The sequence below is a fragment of the Rhizophagus irregularis genome, chromosome 5 (genome assembly GCF_026210795.1).
Source record: "Rhizophagus irregularis chromosome 5, complete sequence".
In the NCBI taxonomy this organism is placed as follows: domain Eukaryota; kingdom Fungi; phylum Glomeromycota; class Glomeromycetes; order Glomerales; family Glomeraceae; genus Rhizophagus; species Rhizophagus irregularis.
In genome coordinates, this window is record NC_089433.1 from 2,403,708 (window position 1) to 2,420,660 (window position 16,953).

The window sequence follows — 16,953 nt, forward strand, 5'->3', positions numbered from 1 at the left end:
AATATTAAAGAAATTTATTGCAATAAAACATAATCAAAATGCAGAAGGTGGTATTAATAATAATTATTTAAATAAAAATAATAGTATAGAAAATTATAAATCTAATTAAAATGGTAGTAATATCATTTTATTACAAAGGAATTTAATTGAGCATATTAGTAATCCTAATGTAATAAAATTTGTAAAGCTTCTTCAAAAAAAAGAATAAAAAGTGCTATAGAAGTATCATCAAAAGGAAAAGTTCTGATACAAGCAATTAATGACAATCAAGTTGTAAGGTAACAATAAAAATGTTTGCTATATGATAAACCTACTAGTCACTATTAAAAGCAGTATCTAAATACTAAAAATAATATAAATAAAATAATGGTATATATAAATTTTGTAATTCATTTGATTATTATTGTAAGTGTATATTTATTGATTAAAAAATTCTTACTTGTATAATGGAGTTAAAGAAGAAGTTATTTTTTATTTTTTGGTTATATAATTTGAAGGCTAATTTACTAATAAATCTTCATTATCTTTTATTTGTTTATAATGATAATTGATAAGATATTTATTATTACATATTGTTTTTTATTTTTTTTTATTTTTTATTATATTCAAAGGGAGCGGTACTTCTTATTTAAAGGAAAAATTTCACAAATCAAACCTATTTTAAATAATTTGCATCTTACCTGCCAGCAAATATACCCCATGAGTGTAAATCTTATATTTAATTTTATTATGTAAATAATTTATTTTTGATATAATTATAAATCATGTGATAAAGTTATTTTTACTCCAAACGAGTATTAAAATCACCCTTTTTTGAAATATTTCTTATTTAAATATAAAAAAATTAACAGCTAATATAGCTAATAAGAATTTTTTTATAAATAAATAGTTTTTATTTTATTTTTATGCTAAATAAATTAAAATTTAATAAATTATAAGTATTAGCATTATTACAATAATAACAAAATTTAATATTAAAATTTAATTTAAATAAACAAAAAAACCATTATATCTAATTAGGTTTTCAATTAAAAAACAATTTATTAATACTAAGATAGATCTAATGATATTATTTTAATAAATAAAAAAAGATTTATTAATGTTCTAATTAAAAAATTTTAACTAAATTTATAAATAACAAAATCTGGTTTAAGAATCACCTTTTTAAGCTTAATGAAAGTTATTTATTTTGCTAAATTATACCTAAAAATAAAATATTTGCTGGTTAAAAAAAGTTTCATTAGAAGTTTTATAGAAATAAAAAATTGTTTTTTTTATTATAAAAAGTAATTTTTTATATTTTATGTAAAACTATCTAATTAACTGCCTTTTTTAACTTAAAAAACTTTTTTTTTTGTAAAATTACATATATTTTTGCTATTTAAATTGTATTTTATACTTATTTTTAAAGTTCAATCAACAAGAAAACTGTATTTTTGAAACAAATAATCTTTTTTGTATATGTAAAAGAAAAAAAATATTACTAAAGTGGAAATGATGATAGAAATTTATAATACATACATACAGTATAACCAACTACACAAATTACTTAATTTGTATAAGCATTATATTATATTGATCAAAAACTAGGCAAACGTGACATAGTAGCCTTTATTTTTATTAAATTTATTCGAACATTACAAAGAAATAAACCAAATAAAACTAACTAAAAAACAAAGCTATATAGTCTCCTAAGAAAAAATAAAGTAAAAAATTAATCTAAAAAAGAAAAATCGCATTACATTAAATTTCCCCAGATCTTCCTCCTTGATATATTTCAACCAAAGTAGAAGCAACTATGCTAACAAAATAATGAATAGCATGCCCACTATAAAAATTGACACCATCCTGCAAAAGCTGTTATTAAGCAGCACCGTTAGATGATCCATAAAACCCGAAAAGTGATTAAACCAAGGCAAACCATATTTCATTGAGTTCTTCAACCAATCGGTTCCAGAATCACGTGAATCGTATAGGGTCAAAGGTGGTAAAAATGAGTAAGGTATGTATGTTGACATTAGCAAATTTGATGGCCTAAGGTAGTTTTCAACTTATAAGTGATATTTATCGCATTTTCCATCTACTTTTATCATAAGAACGCGAATTTATACAGATTTCAAATTCGTCTTCTAAATTTTTGAACAAAGTTGTTGTGAATAGCAGCGACAACCTTCATCGCAGAATTTCTTGGATGGCTAAATCGACAAATAAGTTAACAAAAAGTTTGGGTAAACAACCACACGTCAAATGACCAAAAACAGGCAAAAAAAAGCTAGAATTGCATAAACTATTCGCAAATTTATATAAACTATTTACAAATAGTATAGATTAATTCGCAAATAGCCAAAAATAGCCACTGCTTTTCACACCATTTTTTTGCCAATTTTTAGCATTTCGACCTGTGAACTATGGACAAGAGCATGGGAGAACCAGTTTGTAGAAGAAAAAAACCAGCATGAAAGAGAGGAAAGTTTAGTAATAAATGGGATAAAATCAATATCAGCCAATTTTCTGGCTTCTTGAATTTTAGAAATCAAATAATTTTGATAAGATTGAAGGATTTGTTGTATAGGTAATCGACGTCTTTTGCACATAAAAAGGTGCATCAAATCTTCCATGCGGTTGATACAAGAACAGCGTCCATGTATAAGTCTAGGCATGATCTTTTGAGTTTTTCCAAAGTGGGTAATTCATCCAAGAAAAGTTTACCCTATAAAAAGTATTATACTTATTATATATTTAAAATATATTTAAAATATATTTAATTTAAAAATTGCAAAATACTTAAAATATATTTTTAATATATCTAAAATATACTTAAAATTAGAAGTGCGCTCCGGATGAATCTGGTCAATCCGTCATCCAGATGATCACGTGACAGATCAATCCGGATTAAAAAATCGGATCATCAGATTATCCGTGGATTGACCAGATTGATTATAATTCCGGCCGGAATTAAGTAATCGGCATGGAATTATCCTTTTTAGGGTATGAGTAACATTACACAAATCCAAAAAAAAGGCAATTTTGTTTCCCAGTAAAAATGAAATTTTGGGTTTCACAAGAATCCTAAAAAGGAAATTTTTTGCTGATCATTTAATTTCAGCCGGAATTTATGATTAGGTATTTAACTTTTGTTACGTGATGCACGGGTATGTCGATTGTTTCCAATCTTGGCGATACCCGTTCCACAAAAAACCAGTTTTTCTAAATTTAGTTTCTGGTCGTGTAACATAAAATTTCCTAAAAAGGAATTTTTTTGTTGATCTCGTATAGGATTGATCGGATATCCGGTCGTAAATCCAAGTCTATTGACGGATTAAATCGATCAATCCGAATGCACCTATTAGACGGATTGATTAGGATGATCAGATGGCAGGATTCGAAGCCTGCCTCTACTTAAAATTATCTTAAAACATATGTCTAATATATTTAATTTTTGCCCATATACTTAAAATATATTTAAATTATATTTAAATTAAAATTTAAGTATATTATAAAACTATTATAAGTATATTTTTTATGTATTTAAAATATACTTAAAATATATTATGAATATATTATAAGTATATTTTAATTATGTAAAAAATATATCTATAATATACTTAAATTTTGATTTAAGTATAATTTAAGTATATTTTAAGTATTTTGGCAAAAATTAAATATATTAGAAATATATTTTAAGATAATTTTAAATACATTTTAAGTATATTATAAGTATTTCGCAATTTTTAAATTAAATATATTTTAAGTATAATTTAAATATATTTTAAAAAGTTTTTAATTATATTTTAAATATAAATACTTTTTATAGGGTTAAACTTGAAAATATGATGTTGTGCAGCATATTCATAAGTAACATGAGAAGGTTTAAATTTCAAAACGAACTAGTTAAGTTCACAATCAACAATATAATCTATATTAAATGATAATAAAGAAGTGAAGTGAAATCGCGTTAATTGCAAGAAGCCACGCATCAACTGCATTTGATAGTATTGTTTGAAAAGGTGTTTTGGATTAGATTCGCAGACAACGTCATCATCATAAGTCAAAACAAAGTCATGGGCAAAGGCAAAATCCCTATAAAAAATATGTATATGATTTTTATACTGTATATACAGGACCCCGAATAATACTGATATAACTCACAAATGGGTTTGCGTAGAGTTTATATGAAATTACTTTTTAAACCCATAAATTGAGTTTGCGTAGATCGGTCAATTTTGGGATAACTCACATATCACGTTTGCGTAGAGTTTATAAATATATTGCATTATATGTTGATCAATTGTATAATATTGATAGTAGTAAATAAAAATTAAGTTGCGCAAAACCATTAAGGATGGGTCCGTAATATATTTATGAAATTTGCAATATTACGGATTTTGGTAATTAATTGTATATAGTAACAAAAAGTAATGCATTTCGCATTATTTTAATATTTTTTAATAAAAAAAAAGTGCGAAATGCACTACTTTAACAAAAAATGGTGAATTTCGCACCATTTTATTAACATTTTAATAGAAAAAAGTGCGAAACGCACAATTTTAATAAATAATTGGTGAGTTTCGCACCATTTAATTAATATTTTAATATAAAAAAGTGCGAAACGTACCATTTTATTAATATTTTAATAGAAAAAGTGCGAAACGCACCATTTTATTAATAATTTAATAGAAAAGTGCGAAACACACCATTTTAACAAAAAAATTGTGAGTTTCGCACATTTTATTAATATTTTAATATAAAAAAGTGCGAAACGCACCATTTTAACAAAAAAATGGAGAGTTTCGCACCATTTTATTAATATTTTAATATAAAAAAGTGCGAAACGCACCATTTTGACAAATAAATGGAGAGTTTCGCACCATTTTATTAATATTTTAATATAAAAAAGTGCGAAACACACCATTTTGACAAATAAATGGTGAGTTTCGCACCATTTTATTAATATTTTAATATAAAAAAGTGCGAAACACACCATTTTGACAAATAAATGGTGAGTTTCGCACCATTTTATTAATATTTTATTATAAAAAAGTGCGAAACGCACTATTTTAACAAATAAATGGTGAGTTTCGCATGATATTATTAATATTTTAATAGAAAAAGTGCGAAACGCACCATTTTAACAAATAAATGGTGAGTTTCGCATGATTTTATTAATATTTTAATAGAAAAAGTGCGAAACGCACCATTTTAACAAATAAATGGTGATTTTCGCACCATTTTATTAATATTTTAATAGAAAAAATGTGAAATGAATTATATTAGTAACAAAAATTTTTTTGAACTAAGATTTGGATTTGCGTAGCGTTACTATGAAAAAAAAGTTGCGTAGAGTTAATAGTAAATGCATGCCGATCATTTGTGAGTTATATTAGTATTATTCGGGGTCCTGTATATACGTATTTTTGATACAGTTTGCATTTTTACATACGGCATATCAGTATAATGTATACTGTTCGCAATATATGTTTAGTAAAAAATACAATAAAGTATATGGTAAACATACTGTGTGATACAGTATATTAAATTCATATGTCTATAACGTATTTCATTTCTACTGTATATCAGTATTTTGTATATGATTCACAAAAATATTGTAAATAAAAAATATGGTATATGTATTATTCTACAGTATATTAAAATTCATACGTATTTTTTACAGGTCAAATAAATAAAAATCAGATTTTTGCATGGCTGTCTGATTTTTTGGCAATTTTAATATAATATTTCCAATTTTAATAAATATTTCTGATTTTAATATAATATTTCTGATTTTTAACATGAAATTGCCAATTTTTGGCTATTTGTAATAGGATTTTTCAATTTTAATATAAAATTTCTGATTTTAATATATAACACTGACATGTATTACGGTTTAATATTTATTTATTAACTTAGATTTTTTTTTTATTTCAGTTATAATTATTTTTTTGCCTCAAAAACTTTACTAAAATACTTTTTAAATACTTTATAAAATAGAATTAAAATATTTTTTTTCTTAAATATAAACACATTTAAATTAAACTAGGAAACAGAAACCGTTGGGGTCCAGAGCGAGAAAATTTTGTTAATTACTTTTGCAACATTTCAAATTTAAGGTTAGATAAGAAATGTAGTAATCATAAATATCAAATGTAATAATTGAATATATATGTTAATAAAATTTGAGTATTATTTGTAAAATAAAATTTAAATAAGTATATCATACTATTATCATGTAATTAATTATTAACAACAATTGAAAATTGGTAAAAATAAATTTGTAAAAATAAATGTATAATTAACCATTTTTTATTACTAATATTTATTCTAAATATGGTAATCTGGCATGATGATCATATGCGATATTCGATTAACAAAGTAAAGTACAAGCCACTATGGAGTTTCTCTATAGCATGCATAATGGATAATAAATTCATAAGCCGAGACACACTTCAAAAGTATAAAGCTAGAAAGAATAAACCATCTAGTCAACGTGAAACATGCCTTGCAAAGCAACGTGAAATTACGCAGCAAAAAAGAGCAAGAGAAAATGCAAATGCTAAAAAGCGAGAGGCACATGACGCACGTGATAAAGAACAAAAACGCGTAAAGTTAGCAACAGAAACGGACGAACAACGTGAAAAATGTCTTAGTTACTACCATGAACGAAGAAAATACCTGAAAAATATTCAAAATACAATGGCCCAAGACTTGAATTCACAACAAAAAAATCTGCAGCAAAAGTATCAAGATAGTAGCGCAGACGACGCAGAAGGTGACGGTGCAGAAGATGACGGCACAGAAGATGGCGCAGATACACATACCGATGCTGGTGTACTTGGTGAATTTGAGCGAGATCTTCTAAAGAAATTTCGTAACAAAGTTAATAAATTTAAACATTCGCTCTACACGACGTGCAATGAAAGTTTTCCATCAATTGTAATTACAGTCTAACCTTGATATACTGATAGTTTATATACCGATAATTGACATATACTGATAAATTTCTCTTATCCCATTAACAATTAATAAAAAAACCTCACTATACTGATATTACATATTGTTTCACAATGTAACATATACCGATGCAATTTCTTTGTCCCTTAATAAGTGATATATAGTACTATATACCGATATTTCAAGTTACACCAACATATATACTAGCTTTTTTTGTTTTAACGCGTCGTATTTTAACTAGTAATGATGTCTCAACAACAAAGAAAAAGGAAGTCTGTTCAAGATACCTTCCAACCAAATAAAAGAATTGTATTGACACATGCACAAAAGCGTTAACTCTGTTTAGATTCTCAGAAAACGCCACGCCCTACTCAAGAGGAACTTGCTGTTTTATATAAAGTTAAGCAAAATACTGTTTCAGATATTTTAAAAAAAAAGAAAAGTGGTTACTTGTAAACCCAGATTCTGAAGACGCAAATAAACAAAAGGAGAGGCCTGTTTATTTTCCTCAAGTAGAAGAAGCCCTTTCATTATGGGTAACAAATGCACTTACTGCAGAACTTACCATCAACACTGATATTTTACGTGAAAAAGGCCAAATATTTTGCACAGCAATTTGAAATCAATAAATTTTCATTTTCTAATGGATGGATTGACAAATTCAAAAGATGGCATAATTTAAAGGAATATATTAAGTGGGGTGAAGCCAAAAGTGCGCCATTAGAAACCTTAGATGAAGAAAGAGATATTTTACACGAAATTATTAAAGATTATGACTTAAATGATGTTTTTAACTGTGATGAAACAGGTAAGATTATTTTTCCCAATAAAGCTCCTATTTTTTATTTTTAAGATTCGTTTATTTTAGGATTGTATTGGGATTTTGAACCATCAAAAACATTAGCACAAGGGCCTCTTTCAGAAAAAAAGAAATCTAAAAAGCGGGTTACTCTACTTCTTACATGCAATGCTACCGGTACTGAAAAATTAAAACCATTATTTATCTATAAATACCAGAATCCACGAGCATTGAATGGGAAAAAAAAGAATTACCAGTAAACTATTACTGGAATTCAACTGCATGGATGCAAGTTAGTATTTGGAACGATTATCTTAAAAAATTGGACAGGCAAATTAGATTACAAAATCGCAATATCCTTTTACTTGTTGACAATGCTCCCGTACACATTATAAATGAAGATGTTAATTTAACAAATGTGGTTATTCATTTTTTGCCACCAAATACTACATCTCATTTACAGCCATGCGATGCAGAGATCATTAATTCCTTTAAAGTTAGTGATTTTTATTATTAATTTGCAATAGTAATTTTCTTATGAAGTCTAATTTGATTTATGGTAAACTCTCAATAATTTAGGCACAGTACCGGAAATTACTTGTTAGAAATAGAATTGAAGCATATGAAATTTCACAAGAACTTAACAAAGAGTCTACTTCCATAAATATTCATGATTCAATTGATTTCAGCGTGAATGCTTGGAATTCTGTAAGTCAACAAACCATTAATAATTGTTGGAAATATACAGGAATTCTACCAATAAATGAAATGGACGAAATTGATAAAATTGAAGATCAAGCATTACATGATGAAATGGAATTACAAGATTTAATTAACGAACTACCATTTGATAATCTTATGGATGCAGATGAATTTCTTCATATTGATGATTGTTTGAAAAGTAATGAAGGGTTAACCGATGATGAAATTGTGTCTATGATAAAGTCAAATAATAATAATGAACCAGAAATGGATCCAGATGAAGAGCCTCCAGTAGTAATTCCTGAAACAAAAGCTTTAGGTTATTTGGATGATCTTGTTTTATTTTTTAAACATTCATCAGATGTTTGTATTAACCCAAATGAATTAAGTGTATTGCAGAAGTTAAGGCATCAAGTATTAAAATTACATGTTAATAACTCAAAGCAAACTACGTTAGATAATTTTGTTCAAATCCTTTAATATAGTTTTTATATAATATACACTAATATGTTAATATAATAAATATAAATAATATATCGATATTTTTTCAAAATATTTTATTAGAATTTGACTTAAATGAAATTACTTTATTAAATAATTTAAAATACATTGTAATTTTATATAAAATTTTATATACCGATATTAATCTACATTTTATTATTAATATCGATATATAAATTTTCATAATGTACCGATATTTTGATATACTGATATTTTTTTCCAAAAACATCTATATTGGTATATAGAGGTTTGACTGTATAAGGGGGAATGCCAACATTGCCATAAAGAGAAGCAGCCAAAAAAATTTTCTAAAGATAACAATATAAACCCAAAGCAAATCTGATGAACTTCGTGATCTCACAGAAATTGAGAAAATGTTGGTTGCACAAGTATTTTCTGTGATGTCAGTTTATAGACTTTGTGGAGGTCAGCATGGATATCGAGGAAACATAATCAACTTTTCTCAAGATGTCCAAGAATTTGCTTCAAAGCTTCCTAGGCATCCATCGTTATTAGATATGCTTGTCATACGTCATCAATCTGCGAGCAATGCGGAAGCGTTTAGGGATTTCAAAGTTCATCGTGATAAGGTCACTCAAGTGTTAATCTGGTTAAAACAAAATAATCGTTACTATGCTGACGTAATCATCGATCATGAAATTCTCCAGTCTCTGCCAATTGATGGTACAATAAATGACCAACTTCAAGATATTAATGAAGATATTAATTATGACGAAAGTGAAGATGACGTTATTACACGTACCGTCATTCCACTTCCACCCTCAGCCAATCGTGAAGATACTGCTATTAGAAACACACTCGATCGAATATAAAATGAAAATCATCCTATAATGTGACCACAAATAAAAGGAAATCCTGTTAACAAATTTCAGACGCCAGGGTATATAGCATGCGCATTCCCAATCTTATACCCGACTGGAAGTGCAGACCTTCGCGCAGAACGTATTAGAGATATAAAGCCTGCCGAGTATTTCAGGTATCTTCTTCAATACTAGAACGAAAGATTTACGCGTCATGCTCATTGGCGGTATTTTGCATTGAATTTCCAAATGCGTTAGCGGGCACTACAAGAAGGAAAGGTGTACGTTAAGCAAAATCTTACCGATGCGCAAATTACTGTTACAGATATTCAGGAAAGAATTACCTAAGGCAATAACTATATGGCCAATAGAATCATGCGATTTGGAGAAGGTTTATGTGAATCTCATCAATTTTGGTATGCTTGATGTAACGAATTAAACGATATGATTAAGCAGATAGGATCGGATGGCTTAATCTTTTTTACGTTTAATGCCGCTGATTTGCATTGGCCTGAGCTCCATCAGCTTATGCCATCTAACAGTAATCGTGAAACTTCAGCCAAACGCCATCACCAAAATATCGTGGATAATCCTCATATCATGAACTGGTTTTTTCATAAGCGATTTGAAATTTTCTTTAACGACGTCTTAAAGAAATAATGGGATTTGGAAGATTGGTGGTTTAGGTTCGAATGGCAACATCACAGCAGTGTTCACATGCATGGAATCATAAAAAGAAAAAATGCACCTACAATAGAATGGAAGCATATGAAGAAAGATGAGAACAAACTGAATAAAATTATACAATATCTTGACAGTCTCGTTACCACAATAAATCTAGAACTCGATATGCCTGTTCCTAAACGGCATCCATGCAAAAAGAAAAGCAATGAATTAAATGATGACTAGCAAGACTACATCGACTTGATTAATAAATTGCAACGACATACCTGATGTAGTCCTGCGTACTATCTTCGTATCAACCGAGAAGGACAACAAATTTGCCAGTTTAGATATCCTAAAGAAATTGTTGAAAGAACATTCGTGCGAGATGATAACAATGGACAACTGGAGCTTGTAACGAGAAGGAACGATCAATACATAAATTCACATAGTCAACTTCAATTACAGGGTTGGCGGGCATATGTGGATTTAAAGTTAATCCTAAGTATACATGCTGCGCTGCAATACGTTGCAAAATATGCAAGCAAAGTAGAACCGCGATCATCAGCCTTTTCGGACGTATTAAATCGAATCCTTAGTGAAAGTCAGCCAGAAGATACGTTACTTGCTCCGGTCCAAAAGCTTTTATTATATAGTGTTGCGGAATGGGACATCTCTACCTAAGAAACTTGCTATATTCTTCTCAGCCTTCCTCTTTACCATTCAAGTCAGAATTTGTCATCTTGAATCTTAACAAAGAAGCACCAAGATGGATTCATGGTACTGGGAAAAGTGAAGAATCTTATTCTGTTAATAATGATTCAGGGTGAACAGAGAAATCACCTTTGAAAATATATTGGGATCGACCTACCGAACTTGAAGATTTCACACTATTCCGGCTTCATTTGACACACAAATTGGTTAAAGGTCGATGGAAAGAGTGTCAACAGGAAAATGTTATGCGTGTCTTTCCACATCCATCATTCTTACGCGAGAGTCCTCAATAGGAGGAGTTTTGCCGAGTGAAGGTTCTTCTTCATGTTTGACACTGAGATCAAGATTTAACCAAAAACGGAACTATTGCATGGTTATCTTTGTACAATGATTATATTGAAGAGATCAATGCTGATCCAATTGATCTACTTGGGTCACATATAAACGATGAAGAAAGCGAAATAAATGATAAAGAAGAACTATTTGAAGAAGAAGATGATGAACAAGATGAACATCGACCTGACTGGATGTTTCTTGCTGAGATGGGCCCAAAACCAAATTTCGATTGCTCTTCTGATCTAGGTTCGCGAGACATGGATCAGAACCATGACTGGATTAACGATCTGAGGGAACTACTGATATATGAACCTCGTGGATATTAATACGTTTTTAAGTAGAAATCCTAAGATTGGTGAAGAAAAAAATGTATTAATGGATTATCAAACGTTAAATGTTAATCAAAAAATTGTTTTTGAGCGAATAGAATCACATTATCACAATATGTTTGAGGGACGTCAAGATGAACCTTTAAGAATCATTGTGATGGGAACTGCTGGGACTGGTAAGACCTATCTAATAGAAGCAATCCGATGCAGGCTTCGAGAAATGGCAGGAGAATCTAAGTCACCTATAGCAGTGCTTGCTTTGACAGGAGTTGCAGCCTTCAACACTGAAGGTATAACGATTCATTCAGGGCTATCAATTCTGATAGTTAATAACGCAAACTGTCTTGATATAAGTGGGAAACGGCTGAAGCAACTACAAGATAAATTAAAAGATGTAAGTTACGTAATAATTGACGAGAAGAGTATAGTTAGTCGTCGAATACTTGCTATAATTGATAAGCGGCTCCGACAAGCTTTTCCTGAACATAATAATGAACCATTTGGTGGCAGGTCGATTATTTATTCAGTGATTTCGGCCAACTTCCACCTGTCCTTGATCTTCCTATGTATACTGATACAAAATGAGGTTCATTATCTAATAGTGGTATTGCGGCATACAAGCAGTTCAAAGAAGTGTATAAGCTTGAAATTGTACAGCGCCAATCTGGAAATTCTAAAGAGCAACAAAACTTTAGAAATATTCTCTTAAGACTGCGTAATGGAGAATCTACTATAGATGATTGGAAAATTCTTACCACATGAATTGAAGACAAGCTCAGTATAATAAAACGTAGTAGATTCTCTGACGCTTTGTTCATTCTAACAAAGTGGTCTGAAGTCAACGTGGTAAATATAAATCGACTTTGATCTTTGGATCACTGGTAAAAAAATGGTCTATCCTACACATATTTTACACATATCTTACATATATCGGGTACTCAAAATGTAGAAAATCATACACAAATAATACACATATCATACACATATCGGGTACTTATATATATAGTATACCTATCAGGTACCTGATATATGTATGATATATATATTAGTACCTGATATGTGTATGATATGTGTATTATTTGTGTATGATTTTCTACATTTTAAGTACCCAATATGTGTAAGATATGTGTAGGATAAATCATTTTTTTACCAGTGGATGCTCCTGTTGCCAAAATCCAAGCTATATATACAGGTGGAAAAGAAGCTAAAAAAGCTGACTCAGATACAGCGCATGGTCTCGGAGTATATATATTGCTGGTGAGAGGCGCAAAAGTCATGTTAACAGCAAACTTACAGACAGACGCCGGGCTAGTTAATGGTTCAATGGGAACTGTCCAAGACATAATATTCAAAGAAGATCAGGGTCCCCTTCACTCGCTATTGCAGTCTTGATCTCTTTCGATAATTATAAAGGTCCCACCATTACTAGCTTAGAGGGTAAAAGAGTTGTACCGATTGTACCAATTAGACGTACCTGGAATGGTAAATCTGGAGCTCCTTGTTCGCGCTTACAAATTCCAGTTTGTCTTGCGTGGGCAATTACGGTGCATAAAAGTCAGGGTCTTACATTACAAAAGGCTACAATAGACCTTGGTGATAAAGAGTTTATCGCAGGTCTTACTTTTGTGGCAGTGTCTTGAATACGCGTACTTGAAGATCTTCTCTTCAAACTGTTCAATTTCGAGAGACTTCAGCGTATTAAAGAATGCACAAAATTAAAAGAAAGATTAGCTGAAGAGAACCGTTTAGTTTTTATGATGCCAGGAAACTGAATTTAATAATAGATCTAACAATAAAAAAACAAAAAACTGAAGGTATTTTTGATAAAAACATTTTATTATGTCTAATATTATATTTAACGCGCGTTTGTGTTGTAAATAAAATACATTATTTTATTTCTACAAATCTAACTAAAGTTTCTAATTCTACAAAACATTTTAAATTTTTTTTTCACATTTTTTTTTGCAGTATATCTTGTAACACTATTTTTGTAACGCAGTATATTTTGTAACACTAACACAGTACTAACACTAGCTTATCTTGTTTATCAGGTTTGTTTATCTATGTAGCACAAAGAATCAGCCGACGTGATGCGTGCGAACAAATGGACATCACCACGTGATCCAATATGTCATTAAGGTTCATAAACATATATAGTCCTTCGCTTCGCTCTGGACAATAACTTATTATTTAAAATATAAACAAATATTATATTTTTTTTAAACATATTTCAAAGTATGGTTTGAGCATTTTGGCTGAAGTAAATCTTATTCTTTTAATTAAAAGTAGTTCAGTAAGTTTAAAGCTGTTAAGATATCAATCTTCATAAAAGTACAGTTAATATTTTTAGAATTATTTACATTTTTATATAATATAGTAGTATTAAGTTACAAATTTTTTTACCTTCAGAGCGTATTTTGAGATCTTTAGCCAAAGTAAATCAACTTCTTATATTAATTATAAGTTGTTCGGCAGGTTAAAATCTACTTGAATATTAATTTTCACAAGTTAATACTTGATAAGTTATTCACGATTTTTCACAACGATACTCATTTACGAATTTTATTTTTTTTCATTTTGTCACTTCAGAGCGTATTTTGAGCACTTTAGTCAAAGTAAATCGACTTCTTTTATTAATTGAAAGTTGTTCAGCAGGTCAAAATCAACTTGGATATTAATTTTACGAATGTACAGTTAATACTTGATGTGTTATTCACGATTTTCATAACGGTACTCATTCACAAATTTTATTTTTTTTATTTTGTCACTTCAGAGCGTATTTTAAGCCCTTTATCCAAAGTAAACCAACTTCTTATATTAATTGAAAGTTGTTTAGCACGTCAAAATCTACTTGAATTTTAATTTTCACGAAGGTAAAGTTAATACTTGATGAGTTATTCACAGTTTTCACAACAGTACTCATTTACGAATTTTATTTTTTTTTCATTTTGTCACTTCAGAGCGTATTTTGAGCACTTTAGTCAAAGTAAATCGACTTCTTTTATTAATTGGAAGTTATTCAGCAGGTCAAAATCTACTTGGATATTAATTTTTACGAAGGTACAGTCAATACTTGATGTGTTATTCACGATTTTCACAATGGTACTCATTTACAAATTTTATTTTTCCGTTTTGTCACTTCAGAGCATATTTTGAGCACTTTAGCCAAAGTAAATTAACTTCTTTTATTAATTGAAAATTGTTCAGCAGCTTATAATCTACTTGAATATTTATTTTAATGAAGTTACAGTTAATATTTGTAGAGTTATTAATTTTTTATAATTGTGCATATTTTATTGAATTACAAGTAAATTTATATTCTTAAATGTATTTTGTTTAAAATTTAATTATTTAAGATTAGTTTTTTATTTAATATTGCTTAATAAAATATTTTTTAAAATTTAATTCAATATTACAATATAATTTTTTGTAAAAATATATATTGCATAATGTATATACAATTTTTTTGTATAGTGAAAAAACTGAAAAATGTAGTTAAGAATTGGTAATACAGCTGTAAAAAGTCACAAATCAAACAAATATAGCTAAAATCAGCAGTCTGATTTGAATATCCAATTTAAAAATTGGCATATCCAATTTTTGTCAATTCGTGCTAAAAAATTGGCTACAAAAAGCTACAAATCAGACAAATATAGCCAAAAATCGGCTATCTGATTTTTTTGCCAATTTTCATTTATTTGACGTGTGATAGGATAAGTTTTTTTACACTTTAAAGCATCAAACAATACTAGTATCCACTAATATGTACTACTCAAAAGCTCACTGATGTAAAATCACAATTATTAAAAAATTCAAGAATTTTTGTTAATACTGTTTAATTTTTAAGTTCAAAGTTTGATTGATAATACTAAATTCAAAACTCAATTATAAATCATTTTTATAAATTAGTATTAAGATTTTAATTTAAAAATTAAGCAGTATCAAGAAAAATTCTCATGAATTTTTCTTAATACTGCTTAATTCTAATTTAATTAATTTAGTATTAAGGTTTTAATTTAAAAATTAAGCAGTATCAAGGAAAATTCTCGCGAATTTTTCTTAATACTACTTAATTCTAATTTAACTAATTTAGTAATAAGGCTTTAATTTAAAAATTAAGCAGTATCAAGGAAAATTCTTGCAAATTTTTTTTAATACTGCTTAGGCCTGACCAATTAGATTCTACGTTTTATATAACCCCCTCCCCCCATTTTTTCGTGATTAATACCTAATATTATACCATATATATGACCAATAATATTGCGAAATTTAATAGTCATATGATTCTTGATTTGCACATAAAAAAAAAATTATCTGCAGATTATCAGTTATCAAGTTGTCATATTTTGCTTTTTTTCACGTAAAGTATTCCTATAATAGAACTATTTCTTGTTATTCTTTAAATTTATATCTTGAAAAAACATGGCAAAATATTTCATAGCTGTATTTAGAAACTTTATAGCAAATAAACAACATGTTATATCTTGTAGTAATAGTTACTGAAGGTATTAAATGTGTGCTACCTGAGCGAATAATCACAATCACAGAAGACGACCAGTTTTCAAAGTTGTATGAAATATTTACTTGTGAACAATTTAATAATCAAAGTGTTGAAGTTTATGTTCACCAAAATAAGGTTGACAAATGGGTAGAAGTAAGTGACGGGTTAAATGGTGACCTTAAAATTTATGGAGGTTTTAGGATATAATCACGTAAAATTTTCACTTATAAAATCGCTAAGAAACATAGAACCACCTAGTTTTTCTGATGCATTTGACATCATGATGAGAAATGCACGACAACCAAAACTTCCACAACTTTATACTGAACATACTCGACGTGATTTATTATACAATGAAATCATTGAACTTCTTCAGAATAAAAAAGCTGGTTGGAGAGGAGGTATTCATCAAACTTTAGGGAAGGAATTTGTAAAGCATGTTGCAAATGTTCTTTAGTATATTGATCCACATTTAAAATTATTACAATCTCGTTCATGCCACATGCCTGCGCTTTTTAAAGAATTGGCAACATATGCAAGTGATAATACAGATAGAAATACATACAACATTGCATATCATACTAGTTATCACAAAAAAGAATCTATTTCGCATCAAAAGCTGGACCTTTTAATCAAATC

General features: G+C 28.6%; 2 protein-coding genes across 2 annotated transcripts; both read left to right on the forward strand.

Annotated features, from left to right (window-relative positions):
• Nucleotides 1-6,324: 6,324 nt before the first annotated feature.
• Nucleotides 6,325-7,284, forward strand: OCT59_025054 (uncharacterized protein; the record flags this gene model as incomplete). The annotated part of the gene is made up of 2 exons (XM_066135874.1): nucleotides 6,325-6,832; nucleotides 7,190-7,284. 2 exons carry the CDS (start codon nucleotides 6,325-6,327, stop codon nucleotides 7,282-7,284), a joined length of 603 nt encoding a protein of 200 aa, XP_065991831.1.
• A 1,231-nt stretch (nucleotides 7,285-8,515) lies between these two features.
• On the forward strand, nucleotides 8,516-8,929 carry OCT59_025055 (uncharacterized protein; the record flags this gene model as incomplete). The annotated part of the gene is made up of 1 exon (XM_066135880.1): nucleotides 8,516-8,929. One exon carries the CDS (start codon nucleotides 8,516-8,518, stop codon nucleotides 8,927-8,929), a length of 414 nt encoding a protein of 137 aa, XP_065991832.1.
• Nucleotides 8,930-16,953: the final 8,024 nt, after the last annotated feature.